The sequence below is a fragment of the Catharus ustulatus genome, chromosome 33 (genome assembly GCF_009819885.2).
Source record: "Catharus ustulatus isolate bCatUst1 chromosome 33, bCatUst1.pri.v2, whole genome shotgun sequence".
NCBI classification, from domain to species: domain Eukaryota; kingdom Metazoa; phylum Chordata; class Aves; order Passeriformes; family Turdidae; genus Catharus; species Catharus ustulatus.
Window position 1 is genome coordinate 1,149,262 of NC_046253.1, and position 15,687 is coordinate 1,164,948.

At 48.0% G+C, this 15,687-nt stretch overlaps 2 protein-coding genes across 4 annotated transcripts; one reads left to right on the plus strand and one right to left on the minus strand.

The window, feature by feature from the left end:
- Positions 1–3,953: 3,953 nt before the first annotated feature.
- Positions 3,954–9,799, plus strand: LOC117009495 (intercellular adhesion molecule 3-like). 3 transcript variants are annotated; one of them, XM_033083735.1, is made up of 4 exons: positions 3,954–4,548; positions 6,226–6,513; positions 7,479–7,712; positions 9,549–9,799. In XM_033083735.1, the coding sequence occupies exons 1-4, from the start codon at positions 4,494–4,496 to the stop codon at positions 9,740–9,742; spliced, it is 771 nt and encodes a 256-aa protein (XP_032939626.1). In that variant the 5' UTR covers positions 3,954–4,493; the 3' UTR covers positions 9,743–9,799. The 3 variants fall into 3 exon arrangements, with proteins under 3 accessions (XP_032939626.1, XP_032939627.1, XP_032939628.1); XM_033083736.1 differs by having other exon boundaries at positions 9,561–9,799; XM_033083737.1 differs by having other exon boundaries at positions 7,479–7,716; positions 9,549–9,764.
- A 2,644-nt stretch (positions 9,800–12,443) lies between these two features.
- Positions 12,444–14,028, minus strand: LOC117009494 (zinc finger protein 239-like). The gene is given in 2 exon segments (XM_033083734.2): positions 12,444–13,461; positions 13,880–14,028. A coding segment is annotated over 1 exon segment (933 nt). The 5' UTR covers positions 13,402–13,461; positions 13,880–14,028; the 3' UTR covers positions 12,444–12,468.
- Positions 14,029–15,687: the final 1,659 nt, after the last annotated feature.

Genomic DNA, 15,687 nt, shown 5'->3' on the forward strand with positions numbered 1-15,687 from the left:
TGCTGGGATCCGAACCAAGCCTAAAGCCAAAAAAAACCTAAGTCCCTTTAAAATGCTTTATGAGAAACCATATGGAGTGCAAAAAAGATTGTCTACCCAAGTAGAAAAAAAGAAGCTGACTGATTATATGATAGCCCTAAGTAAGCAACTCAAAAAAATTGAGAAACATGTGGCTGGAACTCGGAGCAGAGGGCTGGATGGACCAGTGCATGACATACAACCTGGAGATTATGTGTATGTTAAGTCTCTTACAGAGAAAACTTTAGAGCCACAGTGAGAAAGACCATTCCAGGTACTCCTCACCACCTTCACTGCAGTTAAAACCAAGAAACAAAGTGCCTAGATTCATCACTCTCGAGTGAAAAAAGCTCCAAAAGCCCCTTAGAAAGTAACATTGAGTGACAATGAACTGAAATTAAAACTTACTCGAGCAAAATGAATACATTGCAATCGAAAGTATTCAGTAATTTAGATTGCAAATATTTTATCAATAGAATTGTTTTATTTGTTTTGCTTGTAATAATAAGTGTAATCCAAGAATTAAAAAGTGCCTCTAGTCAAAATGAAGCTAAGTGGCCTTGGTCCCAAGCTTTCATTCAGTACACTAAATCCATGAGAAAGCATTCTAATATAAAGAATTTAAACCTATCAACTGTAGTTGTGCATAGAAACCAAATATATAAAAGGCATGAATGGCAAAATCAAGAGCTGTGGTCCCTTCAAGAGACTAAAAGAGAAGTAATCGAAGTAAGATGTCAAATGGTTAATGAAACTAAACATAAGAAAGCAAAACAAATTACTGTTTCAACTTCTCCTACAAACAGCGACCCGAAAGTCTGTAGTCGTCCAAGTAAATTAGATTGTTGGTGTAATTTTACATTAGTACAAACTGTGTATATGGTTTGCCTTTAGTATCACTATTCTATTGAGCTTACATTCAAATTTAAAATAAATGTTACAACTGTTGCAATAACTGAATCGGCTGTAACCCAAACCCAAACCACTCTACCTAAAATTGAACCCAAAATTTATGAAGTTGGCCCCTATGTAATAAGAAATACAAACCAACAACAACTGCTATTTAACCCAGAGTAGTCTCTCAAACGTGTTAAATTGCTAATGCAAACTAACATCTCTGAAATTCAGCCAACCTACTCCTCCTTCCTAAAAACATCCTTTGAAGGCTGGGCAACATGGTTACAAAAGCGAGTACACTTTAAGAGCAAAATGCAAAGAAATTTAACTGAAATATTAAAAACAAGATTGAGAGTTTTAAACAAAATAAATTCAGAAATATTAATAAATAAGTTAACCACTGCAACAAGTGATCTGAAAAAGCTAGATCAACCCCTACGATCCTCTTTATTAGCACTAAGAACTAGTCAGTGGCAAATCTCTAAAGTATTGCCAAAGTGAGAAAAAGTTACAAGCCAAGACCATGAGTTAATAATAAAGGCACTTAATATGGCCCAAGACAATGTGTCATTAGCTCTCAGTTGCATACAAGCACAATTATGAATGCAATCAACAGTTGCTTTAGTAATAAAAAAAAGAAGTAAAAGTGCTTTTCCCATTGAAGTTCAGAAAATTGTCTAAGACAATGCAAACAATTTAGAAAAAAAACTTCAATCCTGGTAAACTCTTGTAAATTTTACCTATAACCCTATCACTGAAATGGCTACTGCTTTTGTGCTTACTATACGTAATGCCATGATTTACACTATCCACCCTATTATTGCATTAAAATTAAATCATGAAAAGGCAGTGCTATATCCCTCAAAGCACAGAGCATGGGCCCAGATAATGAATGAGAAATGGCAAACTGTAAATTTAAAATCTTGTGCTACAAAAGAACAACTAGAGTTTATCTGTAAGAGTAACACAATTGATGCACAAGATATATGTCTGGATACTAAGCAAAGTATTTGCCACTTTGAAATTCATCCAAATACTAGTCAAGAAACTGTGCTTGTATATATTAGCTTAAGCTGTGTATGTTTAAAAACTGCTTGTGCTTCTGTAAAAATAAATGATAATGTAATCTTATCCACTAAAAACCATTCTAACCTTTGTATTTGTAGTTTTGTTAAAATAGTTGGATGTAACTTTTCATATGTAGCACCAGTTACATCCCACCAATTAATAAGATCTAATTACACAATATATCATAGATTATCACCTACACCCATTGAAATGAATCTTACATTAATAAAGCAGCTAATAAAACACCAAAACCTGACAAAAATCCTGAAAAAAATTCAAGAAAATAGGCAAAAAACTCTGGTTACTGTCTATCATGATATAAAAAAGATAAGCAAAGTGTTACAAAAAGTAAAACAAGATGCAACTCATCACTGGTGGGATGCACTCTTTGAATGGTCACCAACTGCAACTGAGATTCTGAACACGCTTTGCCACCCTATCATTGTCATGCTGATATTAGTAGGTGTAAGTCTGGTGCTGTCTATTAAAATACTTGTTTAAAACTGGAAGATGTTAAAGCGAATAGTGGCACTGACTTCCCTAGTGACAATATATAGTAATGTCATGAGAGATACATGCCGAGAGAGGCAAGCCGTGAAGTTAAACTAGAAAAGAAACAAGTATCGATATTAAGTAAAAAAATTTACTAATTTTCCAGAAAAGGGGGGACTGAAATAGAGAAATTCAGATTTAAGAATTAAGTATTTAGAAAGATTTTGATTGAAAAGGGAACTGACAAAACTATAGTGTCAGCTATAACTTATGGTGCTTGCAAAACAGGAAGAACAGCCAAGCTGCAGGATGAAGGTGACAGATTAAAATAGAAGAACAAAAACCCACAAGATGAAGGGTCCCTGGAAAGAAAAAAACTGATGCTGAAGTCCGGAAATTAACCAAAGAACTAAAAAGAGAGCATGCGCAAGAATACAAAGTAAAAAGTTCAAACTGGGAGGAAGACTCCTTACTTCATCTGAAGACCCCCGAAGACCACCAGAGCGACCCTAAAAGAACAATGCGCAGTCGCAAAGAAGCGTGAAACTAATTTCCATATGAAGCAGAGATAGGCAATAAATATGTATTAGGCGAATTGTATATTCCTAGTTTGTAGAGAATAAAAGGCGAGGCGCAGGTCGCCAAAGGTGTGCATGCTTTTGAAGGAGCGATCCCCCATGCACCCAGCGCTGAATAAATACATACCTACTCTTATAACTTATTTCTGTGAGTTATAGAGTGCTTTCCGCGCATCATCGCTGTCCCCCAGATGTCCTTTCAGCTCTGTCCCTAATGTCCCTGTCCCCTTATCCCTGTCCCCCTGTCCCCTTGTCACAAATGTCCCCGGGCTTTTCCTCCTCTGGTGGCCTGGAGGTGACAGCAGGGAGGGTGGCAGGGCTGGGTGTCACCAGCGGAGCCTCGGGGATGAGGGACAGAGGGATGGGGCGGTGGGGACATCAGGGGACATCAGGGGACATCAGGGGACATCAGGGACCATCCTGGGGACAGCAGGAACCATCCTAGAACACCCTGGGGACATCAGGGGACATCCTGGGGACAGCAGGAACCACCCTGGGGACATCAGGGACCATCCTAGAACAGGGGAAATCATGGACCATCCTTGGGGACATCAGGTGACAGCCCTGTCACGAGCTGGGGGTGGCACCTCGGGGCTTGGAGGGGCTCAAAGCTGAGCCTGGGCTGGGGACAAGGGAGGGGACAAGGGACAAAAATTGTCGCAGGACAGGAGAGGTAGAAAAATGGTCCCAGGACACGGGCATGGGGACGCAAAAATTGTTGCATCCCGGGGCACAGGGTCACAAAAATTGTCACATCCTGGAGCAGGGGAACACAAAAGTTGTCTCAGGCAGGGCCAGGGCACCGGAAATCTTCCCCGGGCGACCTCTGCAGCCCCGGCGGGTCCCGACACGGAAATCCCCGGGGGCGGGACGGGCCTGGGGCGACAAAAACGGGCGGGAGGTGGCGGAGGGACGGACACGGGGACACGGGGACACAGGGACAGAGGGACACCTAGACCCCGAACCGGACGGACCCGGAAGAGCCCAAAGGGACCCGAGCGGAGAATCCGAATTGATCGAGCCGGGAAAATCCGAATTGATCGAGCCTGGAAAATCCGAATTGATCGAGCCCCGAGGGTCGGAACCGGAGCTTTACCGGAAAATCCGAACCGAACCATCTCGGAGAGCCCGAACCGGAGCCATCCCGGTTCTCCCGGTACACTAAACCGATCCATCCCGGTTCTCCTGAAAAACCCGAACCAATCCATCCTGGAGAGCCCGAACCGATCCATCCTGGAGAGCCCGAACCGACCCTTCCGGGGCTGTGGACCCGCACCGGATCCAACCCAGAGACCCCAAACCCACCGAGCCCAAAGACCCCGAACCCACCGAGCACCTCACGGTGTCCCGGGAGCCGGTTCCACCCCCAGTACCCGGTTCCACCCCCGGTACCCGGTTCCGCTGCCAGAACCGGAGCAGGAGCCGCTGTCACCCCCCGGCATGGTGGCCCCCGCGCTGCTGGCACTGGCCCTGGGCACCTTGGGTGCCATCGCAGGTGAGGGGACACCGAGGGTGACACCGGACAGGTGTGGGGGGGTGGCGAGCACCCAAACCCGCGTGGTCGCCGCTTGTCACCCGTTTGTCGCCATCCCCGATCCCCATTGTTGATTTAGGTGGGGGAGGCAGAATGTTTTTGTTCCCATTCTGAAAATTTTAATTATTTTGTTTATCCTTTCAAAAATCCATTAAAATTTTTTTTAATTAATTTTTTTTTTTTAAATTTAGTTATTTCTCTCCCTTTTCTTGACCGGAATTTTAATGGAGGGGCTCAGTCAGGGGGTGTCCCGAGGATTGTCTGCATTTTTTGGGGTTTACTCATAAATATTTAAAATTTTTTTCCCTGTTTCTGCTGCGTTCTGCGGACTTTCCAATGTTGGGGGGTTTTTTTGGTTCCACCCGAATTTTGCGGGATGTTTTGTCGGGAAAACACCGAAATTTGGCTTCGAGTTTTTCCAGGAGGAAAACTCGAGTTTTTCCTGGAGGAGCCAGTTTAGATTAATTACAGAAAATTTATTAATAAGCGAATTGAACAAAACAACGCTGGGCGGGTCGGGGAGTCATCGCCACACCAAAAAACAGTTTTAACTCTTTTTTTTTTTCAGTTTATTTTCCAGTTCTTGCGGTTGCTCGTTGCGATTAATGCTGTGCTCTGCGATTTTAGCGAGCAGGGGTGAGGAGTTGCTCGGGTGTCACTCCCAGCTCCTGGTGGGAATTGATAAGGGGCTGGTGTTGTCTTTATTTCTCAGCACATCCTCTGCTATTTTTCTGTCTCTGTAGCCTTGTGTGGGCTCCTCTGTTTGCTCAACAGGAAGAGTTGGTAACGAGAAACCCTTTGCATTCGGGGTCTGTGAGCACTTATTGAGCAGGATTTGATAACAAACACATTCCGTTACACTGGATTTGCTGAGATGCAGAAAATATCCCCCAAAAATCCACCCAAATTCTCAATTTTTTTTTTTTTTTTTTTTTTCTCAAGGAGTGACTGGATGCGAATTTTTTTGTGCCGGGTTTGGGATTACCCGAGGTGGGGTCGGGGCTTTGTGATGTTGGACAAAAAGGGGGGGAAATGAGTTTATGGATAGGGATTTTAATGGGATTTTAACGGGATTGTGATGAGGATTTAATGGGATTTTGTTGAGATTTTAATGGGATTTTAATGGAATTTAATAGGGATTTTATAGGGATTTTTTAGGGATTTTATAGGGATTTTAATGGGATTTTGTTGGGATTGTAATGGGATTTTAATGGGATTTTATAGGGATTCAATGGGGTTTTAATGGGATTTTATAGGAATTTTCATGGGGATTTTAGTAGGATTGTAATGGGATTTTAATGGGATTTAATGAGATTTTGTTGAGATTTTACGGGATTTTAATGGGATTTTATAGGGATTTAATGGGATTTTGTTGGGATTTTGGGAGATTTTAATGGGGACAACGCACAGGTGACACTGAGTGACCACAGGTGACACTGAATGACCACAGGAGACACTGAGTGACCACAGGTGACACTGAGTGACCACAGGGGACACTGAGTGGCTGGTGAGACACTGAATGGCCATAGGAGACATTGAGTGACTCCAGGTGACACTGAGTGACCCAAGGTGACACTGAGTGACCCCACCTGACCTTGAATGACCCCACCTGACCTTGAATGACCCTTTCCCCCACAGACATCCCCAAACCACGGCTGCACTCCCCGAACACCGCGGTGGCCGGCGAGGATCTCTGGGTTAACTGCTCCCTGTCCCCAAACGCCCCCGAGGACACCAGGGTGAGTTTGGTGGCCCAAAATCGCTTTGGGTTGCCACTGGACGGGAGCTGCTCGGACCTGGACTGGTTCCTGAAGCAGTGCCAGTATTTGGTGCCCGAGGATGAGGAGGGAGAGCTGAACGTGAGCTGCGAGGCGCAGACGATGCCCTACGGGAGCCGGAGGGAATCGCAGCAAATCCGGGTGCACGGTGAGGGGATTTCTGGGGGGAATTTTGGGTTTTTTCTGGGAATTTGTGGTGGGAATTGTGGGGTTTGTCCTGGGAATTCCTGGTGTTTTATCCTGGATTTTCCTAGTGCTTTTTCCCACCCCTTATTCCAATTTTTCTCAACCCTTCTCCCACCATATCCCAACCCTTCTCCCAATTTTTCCCACTTTCCCCCAGCCCTTTATCCCATTTTTTTTCCATTTTTTCCCATTTTTTTCCCATTTTTTCCCATTTTTTCCCATTTTTTTCCCATTTTTTCCCATTTTTTCCCTTTTTTTTTCTAATTTTCCCCAACCTTTCTCCCAATTTTCCCCAATTTTTCCCAACCCTTCTCCCACTTTTCCCCACCCTTTTCCCACTTTTTTCCCCAACTTTTTTCCCACTTTTTCCCCAACTTTTTTCCCACTTTTTCTCAACCCTTTTCCCAATTTTTCCCATTTTTTTCATAATCCTTTATCCAAATTTCCCCCACTTTTTCCCACTCCTTCTCCCAACTTCTCCCACTTTTTCCCAACCCTTATCCCAATTTTTCCCAACCCTTCTCCCAATTTTTCCCACTTTTCCCCAACCCTTTTTCCCACTTTTCCCCAACTTTTTCCCCAGTTTATCCCAACCCTTCTCCAATTTTTCCCAATTTCCGCCAATCCTTTATCCCAATTTTTCCCCAATTTTTCCCAATCCTTTTCCTCACTTTTCTCCAATTTTTCCCAACCCTTTTTCCCACTTTTCCTCAACTTTTCCCCCACTTTTCCCCAAATTTTTCGCCATTTTTCAACTTTTTTCCTCAATTTTTCCAAACCCTCATCCCAAATTTCTCCACCCCTTCTCCCAAATTTTCCCACCTCTTCTCCCAATTTTTCCCACCTCTTCTCCCACTTCTCCCCACCCTTTCCCCTACTTTTTTTCCACTTTTCCCCAACTTTTTTCCCATTTTTTTCCCCCCACAGCCAAACCCCGCCTGGATTGCCCGGCCCAGCTGAACTGGACCGAGGGTGAGAACGAAATCCTGGATTGCCGGACTCGCGGAATTCCGGATCCGGAGCTGGAATGCACCAAGGACGGGAACTCCGTTCCCGTGGGGACTCCGTTCCGCGCCGAGCGAATCCACGCCGGGATTTACCTGTGCCGGGCACGGAATGACCTGGGGAGCGCCGAGAGGAACGTGACCGTCTGGGTGCAGTGTGGGTGAGGGGGAAATTTGGGGGTTTTTGGGGTTTTTTGGGGGGTTTTTGGATTTTTGGGGGTCTGGGGGATGTTTGGGAATTTTTTGGGATTTTTTGGGATTTTTTGGGGATTTTTTGGGGGATTTTTTGGGTATTTTATTGGGGTTTTTTTGTTGCTTTTTTAAAAACTTTTTGTGCATTTTTTTGGTTTTTTTGTGGTTTTGGGGTCTGGGGGGTCTATGGGATTTTTTGGGGATTTTTTGGGTTTGTTTAAAATTTTTTTTTTTTTTTTTTTTTTTGGAGGGATTTTTGGGGGGGGTTTTGGGGGCAACGTGACCGTCTGGGTGCAGTGTGGGTGAGGGGGAAATTTGGGGTTTTTGGGTTTTTGGGGGGGGTTTTGGATTTTTTGGGGTCTGGGGGATGTTTGGGAATTTTTTGGGATTTTTTGGGATTTTTTGGGGATTTTTTGGGTATTTTATTGGGGTTTTTTTGTTGCTTTTTTAAAAATTTTTGTGTGGTTTTTTTTCTGTTTTTTGTGGTTTTGGGGTCTGGGGGGTCTTTGGGATTTTTTGGGGATTTTTGGGGTTTGTTTAAAATTTTTTTTTTTTTTTTTTGGAGGGATTTTTGGGGGGGGTTTTGGGGGCAACGTGACCGTCTGGGTGCAGTGTGGGTGAGGGGGAAATTTGGGGGTTTTTGGGTTTTTGGGGGGGTTTTTGGATTTTTGGGGGTCTGGGGGATGTTTGGGAATTTTTTGGGGGATTTTTTGGGATTTTTTGGGGATTTTTTGGGGGATTTTTTGGGTATTTTACTGAGGTTTTTTTGTTGCTTTTTTAAAAACTTTTTGTGCATTTTTTTGGTTTTTTTGTGGTTTTGGGGTCTGGGGGGTCTATGGGATTTTTTGGGGATTTTTGGGGTTTGTTTAAAATTTTTTTTTTTTTTTTTTGGAGGGATTTTTGGGGGGGGTTTTGGGGGCAACGTGACCGTCTGGGTGCGGTGTGGGCGAAGGGGAAATTTGGGATTTTCTGAGGGGTTTTGGGGGTTTTTGGGGATTTTTGGGATCTGGAGGGTCTGGGGGATCTTTGGGATTTTTTGGGGATTTTTTTGGATTTTTTTTTTAATTTAAAATTTTCTTTTTTTTTAGTTTTTTTGGGTTTTTTGGGATTTTGGGGGGATTTTAATTTAGTTTTTTTTTAAATTTTTGGGGGGAGTTTTGTGGGCAACATGACCATCTGGGAGCAGTGTGGGTGAGGGGGAAATTTGGGGCTTTTGATTTTTTTTTTTGTTTGTTTTGTTTTTGGGGTCTAGAGGGTCTGGGGCATCTTTGGGATGTTTTAGGGATTTTTTGAGGTTTTTTTGGGTGTTTTTTGGAGGGGTTTTTTGGGGGGGATTTTTGGATTTTTTAAAAGTTTTTCTGGGGGTTTTTTGTTTTGGTTTTTTTTGGGGTGTTATTTGGGTTTTATTGGGGTTTCTTGGAAGGATTTTTTGGGGGGATTTTTTGGGGGATTTTTGGGGTTTTTTTGAGGATGTTTTGGGAGCTTGGGGGGGATTTTTTGGGGGGGGTTTAGGGTTTTTTTGGGGGCATTTTGGAAGGTTTTGGATTTTTGGTGGGACTTTTTGGGGTTTTTTGGGGGGGAGTTTGAGGTTATTTTGGTTTTTTAAAGGATTGTTTTGGGGATTTTTGTTTTGTTTTGGTTTGGTGTTTGGGTTTATTTTGTTGTTTTTTGGGGATTTTTTGCAGGGAGGTTTTTTTTTTAATTTTTAAATTTTTAAAAAAAATATTATTTTTTGGGGTTTTTGGGATTTTTTTGGCATTCTTTATGATTTTTCCTAACTCCTCCCCATTTCCCCCCACAGACTCCGCCCCAGACTCCGCGCCCTTCCCGCTCCTCCCCGTCCTGCTCGGGAGTCTCATCCCATTCCTGGCCTTACTGGTCCTTACTGGTTTGTACTGGTGGCACCACCACAGCATTGAGGTGGGCGAGTACTGGCTCTGGAAACGACACCCGAGGCCACCGGGCCACCAAGGGGCCACCAAGGGACTGCCCTAGGCCGGGAGGCCAAACTGGGACAAACTGGGACAAACTGGGACAAACTGGGAGGGACTGGGAGGGACTGGGAGGGACTGGGAGGGGAAATTTTGGGGGTTTTTTGGGGTTTTTTGGGGGGTGGCGAAAATAAAGTTGTGGTGGTGTCACCAGATTGTCACCAGATTGTCATCAGTGTCCCTAAATTGTCACCAAAGTGTCATCAGTGTCACCAAATTGTCACCAGAGTGTCACCAAAGTGTCATCAGTGTCCTCAGATTGTCATCAGTGTCCCTAAATTGTCACCAAGTCGTCGCCAGTGTCCTCAAAGTGTCACCAAATCTGCCTGGGGAAATTCCCAGTGTCCTCAAATTGTCACCAAATTGTTCCCAGTGTCCTCAAATTGTCACCAGATTGTCGCCAGTGTCCTCAAATTGTCACCAGATTGTTCCCAGTGTCCTCAAATTGTCACCAGATTGTCATCAGTGTCCTCAAATTGTCACCAGTGTCCCCAGATTGTCACCAAACCCCTCAGGGACATTCCCAGTTGTCGCGGTCGGCACAACCTGAGCAGGGGCCGTGATGCAAAAGACAGGGTGCAAAAGACAACAGCAAGACCCTAAGGTTTTGTTCAGCAGTAAGAATCAAAGCAATTTATTGAGAGCCAACAATTCAGTTTTGGGGTAATGGTGAGAAGGAGAGAGATAAAAAGATGACGAAGTAGAGAGAGAGAAAGAGATAATAAGGGGAATAGGTCCTTGGGTCATCCGGCGATGTCTTCCATCCGTGGGGAGAAGGAAGTCTCAGAAGTCTCTTTGGAAAGTGATAATTTTATAGTCATTTTCCCAGGGGAGTGGCCCCTGGCCAAAAGGTGGGGAGATTTATGGACTATTGTGTTCAGAGGATCATGGCTTCAAGAATCAGCAGCAGAAAGTTCGGCTGTTCCTGCCCCGAATCTGCCCCAGTCCATTGGACCGTGACAGTCCAGAACACACCCGAACACAGCCCTTGGCAACTGGGAATTGAGACAGGGGCTGGGAATACGGGAACAGGACGGGGAATGTGGGAGCAGCAAGCGCAGAGAGAATCTGGGCTGGGGATCAGTGCTGAGCAGAGCTGCAGTGAAAGGCAGCGGGGCTGGGAGCTCTGCAGCTGGGCCTGCCCTGGGCTGCTGCGGCCCAGGGCCCAAAGGCTGGAGCTGCAGCCTTGCTCCTGTGGCAACAAGAGGAGCCTGGTGCAGGCCCATGGCCCCTGCACGGCCCCAGCAGGAGGGAGGGCTCTGAGGCCCAGGGCTGCTGGCAGCATGGGCTGCTGTGGCCAGCTGGGGGCCTCTGAGCAATGGCCAAAGCCTTGTGCTCTCTGCAGCTGGCCAAGGGCAGCAGCAGGGCTCAAGGCTTCGTGTGGCACAGGCAGCCCCAGCTGGGGAGCCCTCAGGCCCCCGTGGCACAGGCGGCCTCAGCAGCGGCACCGGCAATGGCAGCGCCTGTGGGGATTGGGGATGGCTTTACAGCTTCAGAGAGCACAGCAGCTGCTGCTGCTGTCAAGTTGTTCAGTGCAAAGGCACGGCAGGCTCCAAAGGCAAAGAGTGCCAGGCTCTCAAGTCCCTGTGCAATCTCTGTGGCCTAAAGTGCCGATGGAAGCAGCAGCAGCTCTCTGGTGCCAGAGGGGGAAGCTGCGGCCTGGGACAGAGGCTCGAGAGGCAGATGCTCCCTGGCCTTTCTTCTTCTCTTCTTTTCTTCTTCTTCTTCCTCTGCTTCTTCTCTCCCGTGCTGGCAGTGGTGATGATGATGGTGGTGGAGGAAGAGAGAGCGATGAGAGAGGAGCGAGAGAGAGCTCTGGTTCCAAGACAGGGATTTTTATTGACAAATTACCCAAAGAACAAAACCACCAGCCTGAAGCATTTCTTCTAAACCTCATAGAATTCTGCTTCTCTAATACAAAAGTCTACTTGTCTAACTTGTGCACATGGCCTGTCAGTCCGATCTGAAAATATAAAAATATTTTTACTATATTTTATTCTGTCTTGAGTTGTGTTTTGAGGTATCACTGCATATTCTTTTCCACACCAGAATGTAAGGGTTTTACATTTCAAGGCACTGAAAAATACATTCTTACTAACTTCAAACTACAGTTTACATTTCTACTTCATATCTATGCAACTGAGTATTACTGCTTCCTTAATGTAAACCTTAGATCTCTATTCCATGTGTGTTTGTCTTAATATACTATAATTTCTACAAAAGGGTTTTAATTCTAATTTAATTTCAATTTTAATGCTTGCATTCTGTTCTCTCTTGGAGGGACTCAGAGAGAATCTGTTACACTGCAACAACTGGGAATGGGGACAGAGACTGGGAATGGGGACAGAGACTGGGAATGGGGACAGGAATGAAAAGAGGAACCGGGAATGAGAATATGGGAACAGGACATGTTATATGGAAATAGCAATTGGAGAGAGAACATGGGATAGGGATTAAGATGATGGGAATGGAATGGGAAAGGGGACTATGAGAACAGAATTGGGAATGGGAATATGGGAACGGGACTGGAAATAAAGAAATTCAAACATGGGAATGGGAGAAGGACCAAGAGTAAAAGAAATGGAACAGGACAGGGAATATGGGACTGGGAATGGGATGTGGGCTGGGATGGGAGCAGGAGGACGTGGAGCCCCCAGCCAGGTGTGTTCCCAACACGGATCAGCGGCACCAGGGCTCAGCGGGGCTCTGCCCACCGGGGCTCACTGGGGATCATCCAGCGCGGATCCTGCCATGGGGGATGGAGCCGGAGCAGCGCACGAAGCTCTTCCCGCGCTCGGGGCAGTCGCAGGGCTTCCCTCAGTGGTGCCTCTGTTTGTGTTGGGTCACTTGAGAGCTCTGTGAGAAGCTCTTCCCACACTCGGGACACTCGTAGGGCCTCTCCCCGGTGTGGATTCTGTGGTGTTGGATGAGGTGTGAGTTTCGCTTGAATCCCTTCCCACATTCGTGGCACTCATAAGGTCTCTCATCCCTGTGAATGCGACAGTGCCTGACGAGATCCGATCTCCTGAGAAACCTCTTCCTGCATTTATCACACTTGTAGGGCTTCTCCCCGGTGTGGATTCTCTGATGGACAATCAGGCTTGCGCCATCTGTGAAGCTCTTTCCACATTCCCCACACTCGTAGGGCCTCTCCCCCGTGTGGCTCATCTGGTGTTTTTTAAGGTTTGAGCTCGCTGTGAATCTCATCCCACACTCCTCACACTCGTAGGGTCTCTCCCCAGTGTGCATTCTCTGGTGTTTTTTAAGGTTTGAGCTCTGGCTGAATCTTTTTCCACACTCCCCACACTTGTAGGGCTGTTGCCCCGTGTGGATTCTCTGGTGTTTGTTCAGGCTGGAGACCAATGTGAATCTCATCCCACACTCCTCACACTCATAGGGTCTCTCCGGGGTGTGGATTCTCTGGTGTGTGTTCAGGTGTGAGCTCTGGCTGAATCTCTTCCCACACTCCTCACACTCGTAGGGCCGTTCCCCGGTGTGCATTCTCCGGTGTTGGATCAGCTGCGATCTCCACCTGAACCCCTTCCCACATTCCGAGCACTTGTGGGGCTTCTCCCCATCGTGAAGCTGCTCTTGGAGCCCCAGCTCCGAGCTGCGGCCGCCTCCCCGGCCCGGGCTGGCTCTTTCATGCGCCTCCAGCGCCATCCTCCTCCTCTTCCTCACGGCCTCCTCCTCCTCCTCGGTGCCGGGGTTTGGGAAATGCTGCTGTGGGGAGGAAAACAAGGGCTGAGCGCGTTGGGTTCGCTGGTGCCGCTGGCCAAGGGCAGCTGGAGAAGTCAGCGCCCCTTTCAGCCTCGGGGGGCCCGGAGCCCGCTCATCACCGAGCTCCCGCAGCCCTCCAGGCTGCCGGGGGTGCCCCGGCTCCGGGATGGGCCCTGGGCGCTCTCCCCGCTCCGGGGCTCCCGCCTTCCCCCCCGGCTCTGCCGCCGATGCCCAGAGCCGAGATCGCCCCCTCCCCGCCGCTCCCGGGCCATCGCCACCTGGGACCCGCCAAGATCCCTCCAGGGCCATTTCGGGCTCGCCTTTGGGCTCCTGCCACATCCAAACATCCCCTGCCCCGCAAAAAAAACCCTCCCGGAGCCCCCCGGGATGGATTTGGGGCGAGCTCCCCCTCCCCGCTCACCTGCGGCTTCTCGGGGGCGCCGCTGGTGCCGGAGCCGGGGGAGCTGCGGCTGAGCGGGCGGGCGGGGGAAGCGCGTGGTGCCAAAAACGCTGCTCCTGTTCCTGCCGCTCCTCCTGTTCCTGTTGCTGCTCCTCCTCCCGTGTCCCTCCTCTTCCCCCTCCCGTGTCCCTCCTCTTCCTCCTCGTGCCGCTCCTCCTCCGCTCCCAGCCCGGCCCGGCCCGGTGCCGACACCCAAAAGCAGCCGCGCTCTGGGAATGGGGACAGGGACCGGGAAAGGGGAAAGGGACCGGGAATGCGGACTGGGAACGCGAATACCGGAGAGGGAGAGGGACTGAAAGTGGGATTAGGAAAGGACCCACGGACAGGGAATGGGGACAGGGAATGGCGATGGGAATAATGGAATGGCTCTGAGAATGGGACTGGGTCTGGGAATGGGATCGGGAAGGAGCAAAGGGACCGGGAATTTGGCACCGAGAATGGGACCGGGAACTGGACTACAAGAGTGAGAGCGTGAAGGGATCTGGGACTGGGACTAGAGCATCCACAGCAAGAGTGAGAATGGGACCGGGAATGGGGACAGGGAGCGGGAATGGGGCTGGGAATACGGGAACAGGACGGGGAATGTGGAAGCAGCAAGCGCAGAGAGAATCTGGGCTGGGGATCAGTGCTGAGCAGAGCTGCAGTGAAAGGCAGCGGGGCTGGGAGCTCTGCAGCTGGGCCTGCCCTGGGCTGCTGCGGCCCAGGGCCCAAAGGCTGGAGCTGCAGCCTTGCTCCTGTGGCAACAAGAGGAGCCTGGTGCAGGCCCATGGCCCCTGCACGGCCCCAGCAGGAGGGAGGGCTCTGAGGCCCAGGGCTGCTGGCAGCATGGGCTGCTGTGGCCAGCTGGGGGCCTCTGAGCAATGGCCAAAGCCTTGTGCTCTCTGCAGCTGGCCAAGGGCAGCAGCAGGGCTCAAGGCTTCGTGTGGCACAGGCAGCCCCAGCTGGGGAGCCCTCAGGCCCCCGTGGCACAGGCGGCCTCAGCAGCGGCACCGGCAATGGCAGCGCCTGTGGGGATTGGGGATGGCTTTACAGCTTCAGAGAGCACAGCAGCTGCTGCTGCTGTCAAGTTGTTCAGTGCAAAGGCACGGCAGGCTCCAAAGGCAAAGAGTGCCAGGCTCTCAAGTCCCTGTGCAATCTCTGTGGCCTAAAGTGCCGATGGAAGCAGCAGCAGCTCTCTGGTGCCAGAGGGGGAAGCTGCGGCCTGGGACAGAGGCTCGAGAGGCAGATGCTCCCTGGCCTTTCTTCTTCTCTTCTTTTCTTCTTGTTCTTCCTCTGCTTCTTCTCTCCCGTGCTGGCAGTGGTGATGATGATGGTGGTGGAGGAAGAGAGAGCAACGAGAGAGGAGCGAGAGAGAGCTCTGGTTCCAAGACAGGGATTTTTATTGACAAATTACCCAGTGAGCCAAAACCACCAACCTGAAGCATTTCTCCTAAACCTCTTAGAATTCTGGTTTTGTAATACAAAAGTCTACTTGTCTAACTTGTGCACATGGCCTGTCTGTTCTATCTGAAGAATATAAGACATGTTCATACTACATTATTATTCTGTCTTGAGCTGTGTTTTTGAGCACTCACTGCATATTCTTTTCCACACCAGATTGTAAGGGTTTTACATTTCAAGGCACTTAAAAATATATTTCTACTAACTTCAAACTAAGGCTTACATTTCTACTTCATATCTATGCAACTTAATATTTCTACTTCCTTAATCTAAAACTTAGACCTCTATTCCATGTCTGTGTGTCTTAATACACTTGAATTTCTACAAAA

Coding starts and splice junctions, on each gene's coding strand:
- LOC117009495 (XM_033083735.1), top strand. CDS start 4,494: ATGGTGGCCCCCGCGCTGCTGGCACTGGCCCTGGGCACCTTGGGTGCC. Junction 4,549..6,225: donor CACCTTGGGTGCCATCGCAG/GTGAGGGGACAC, acceptor TTTCCCCCACAG/ACATCCCCAAACCACGGCTG. Junction 6,514..7,478: donor GCAGCAAATCCGGGTGCACG/GTGAGGGGATTT, acceptor TTCCCCCCACAG/CCAAACCCCGCCTGGATTGC.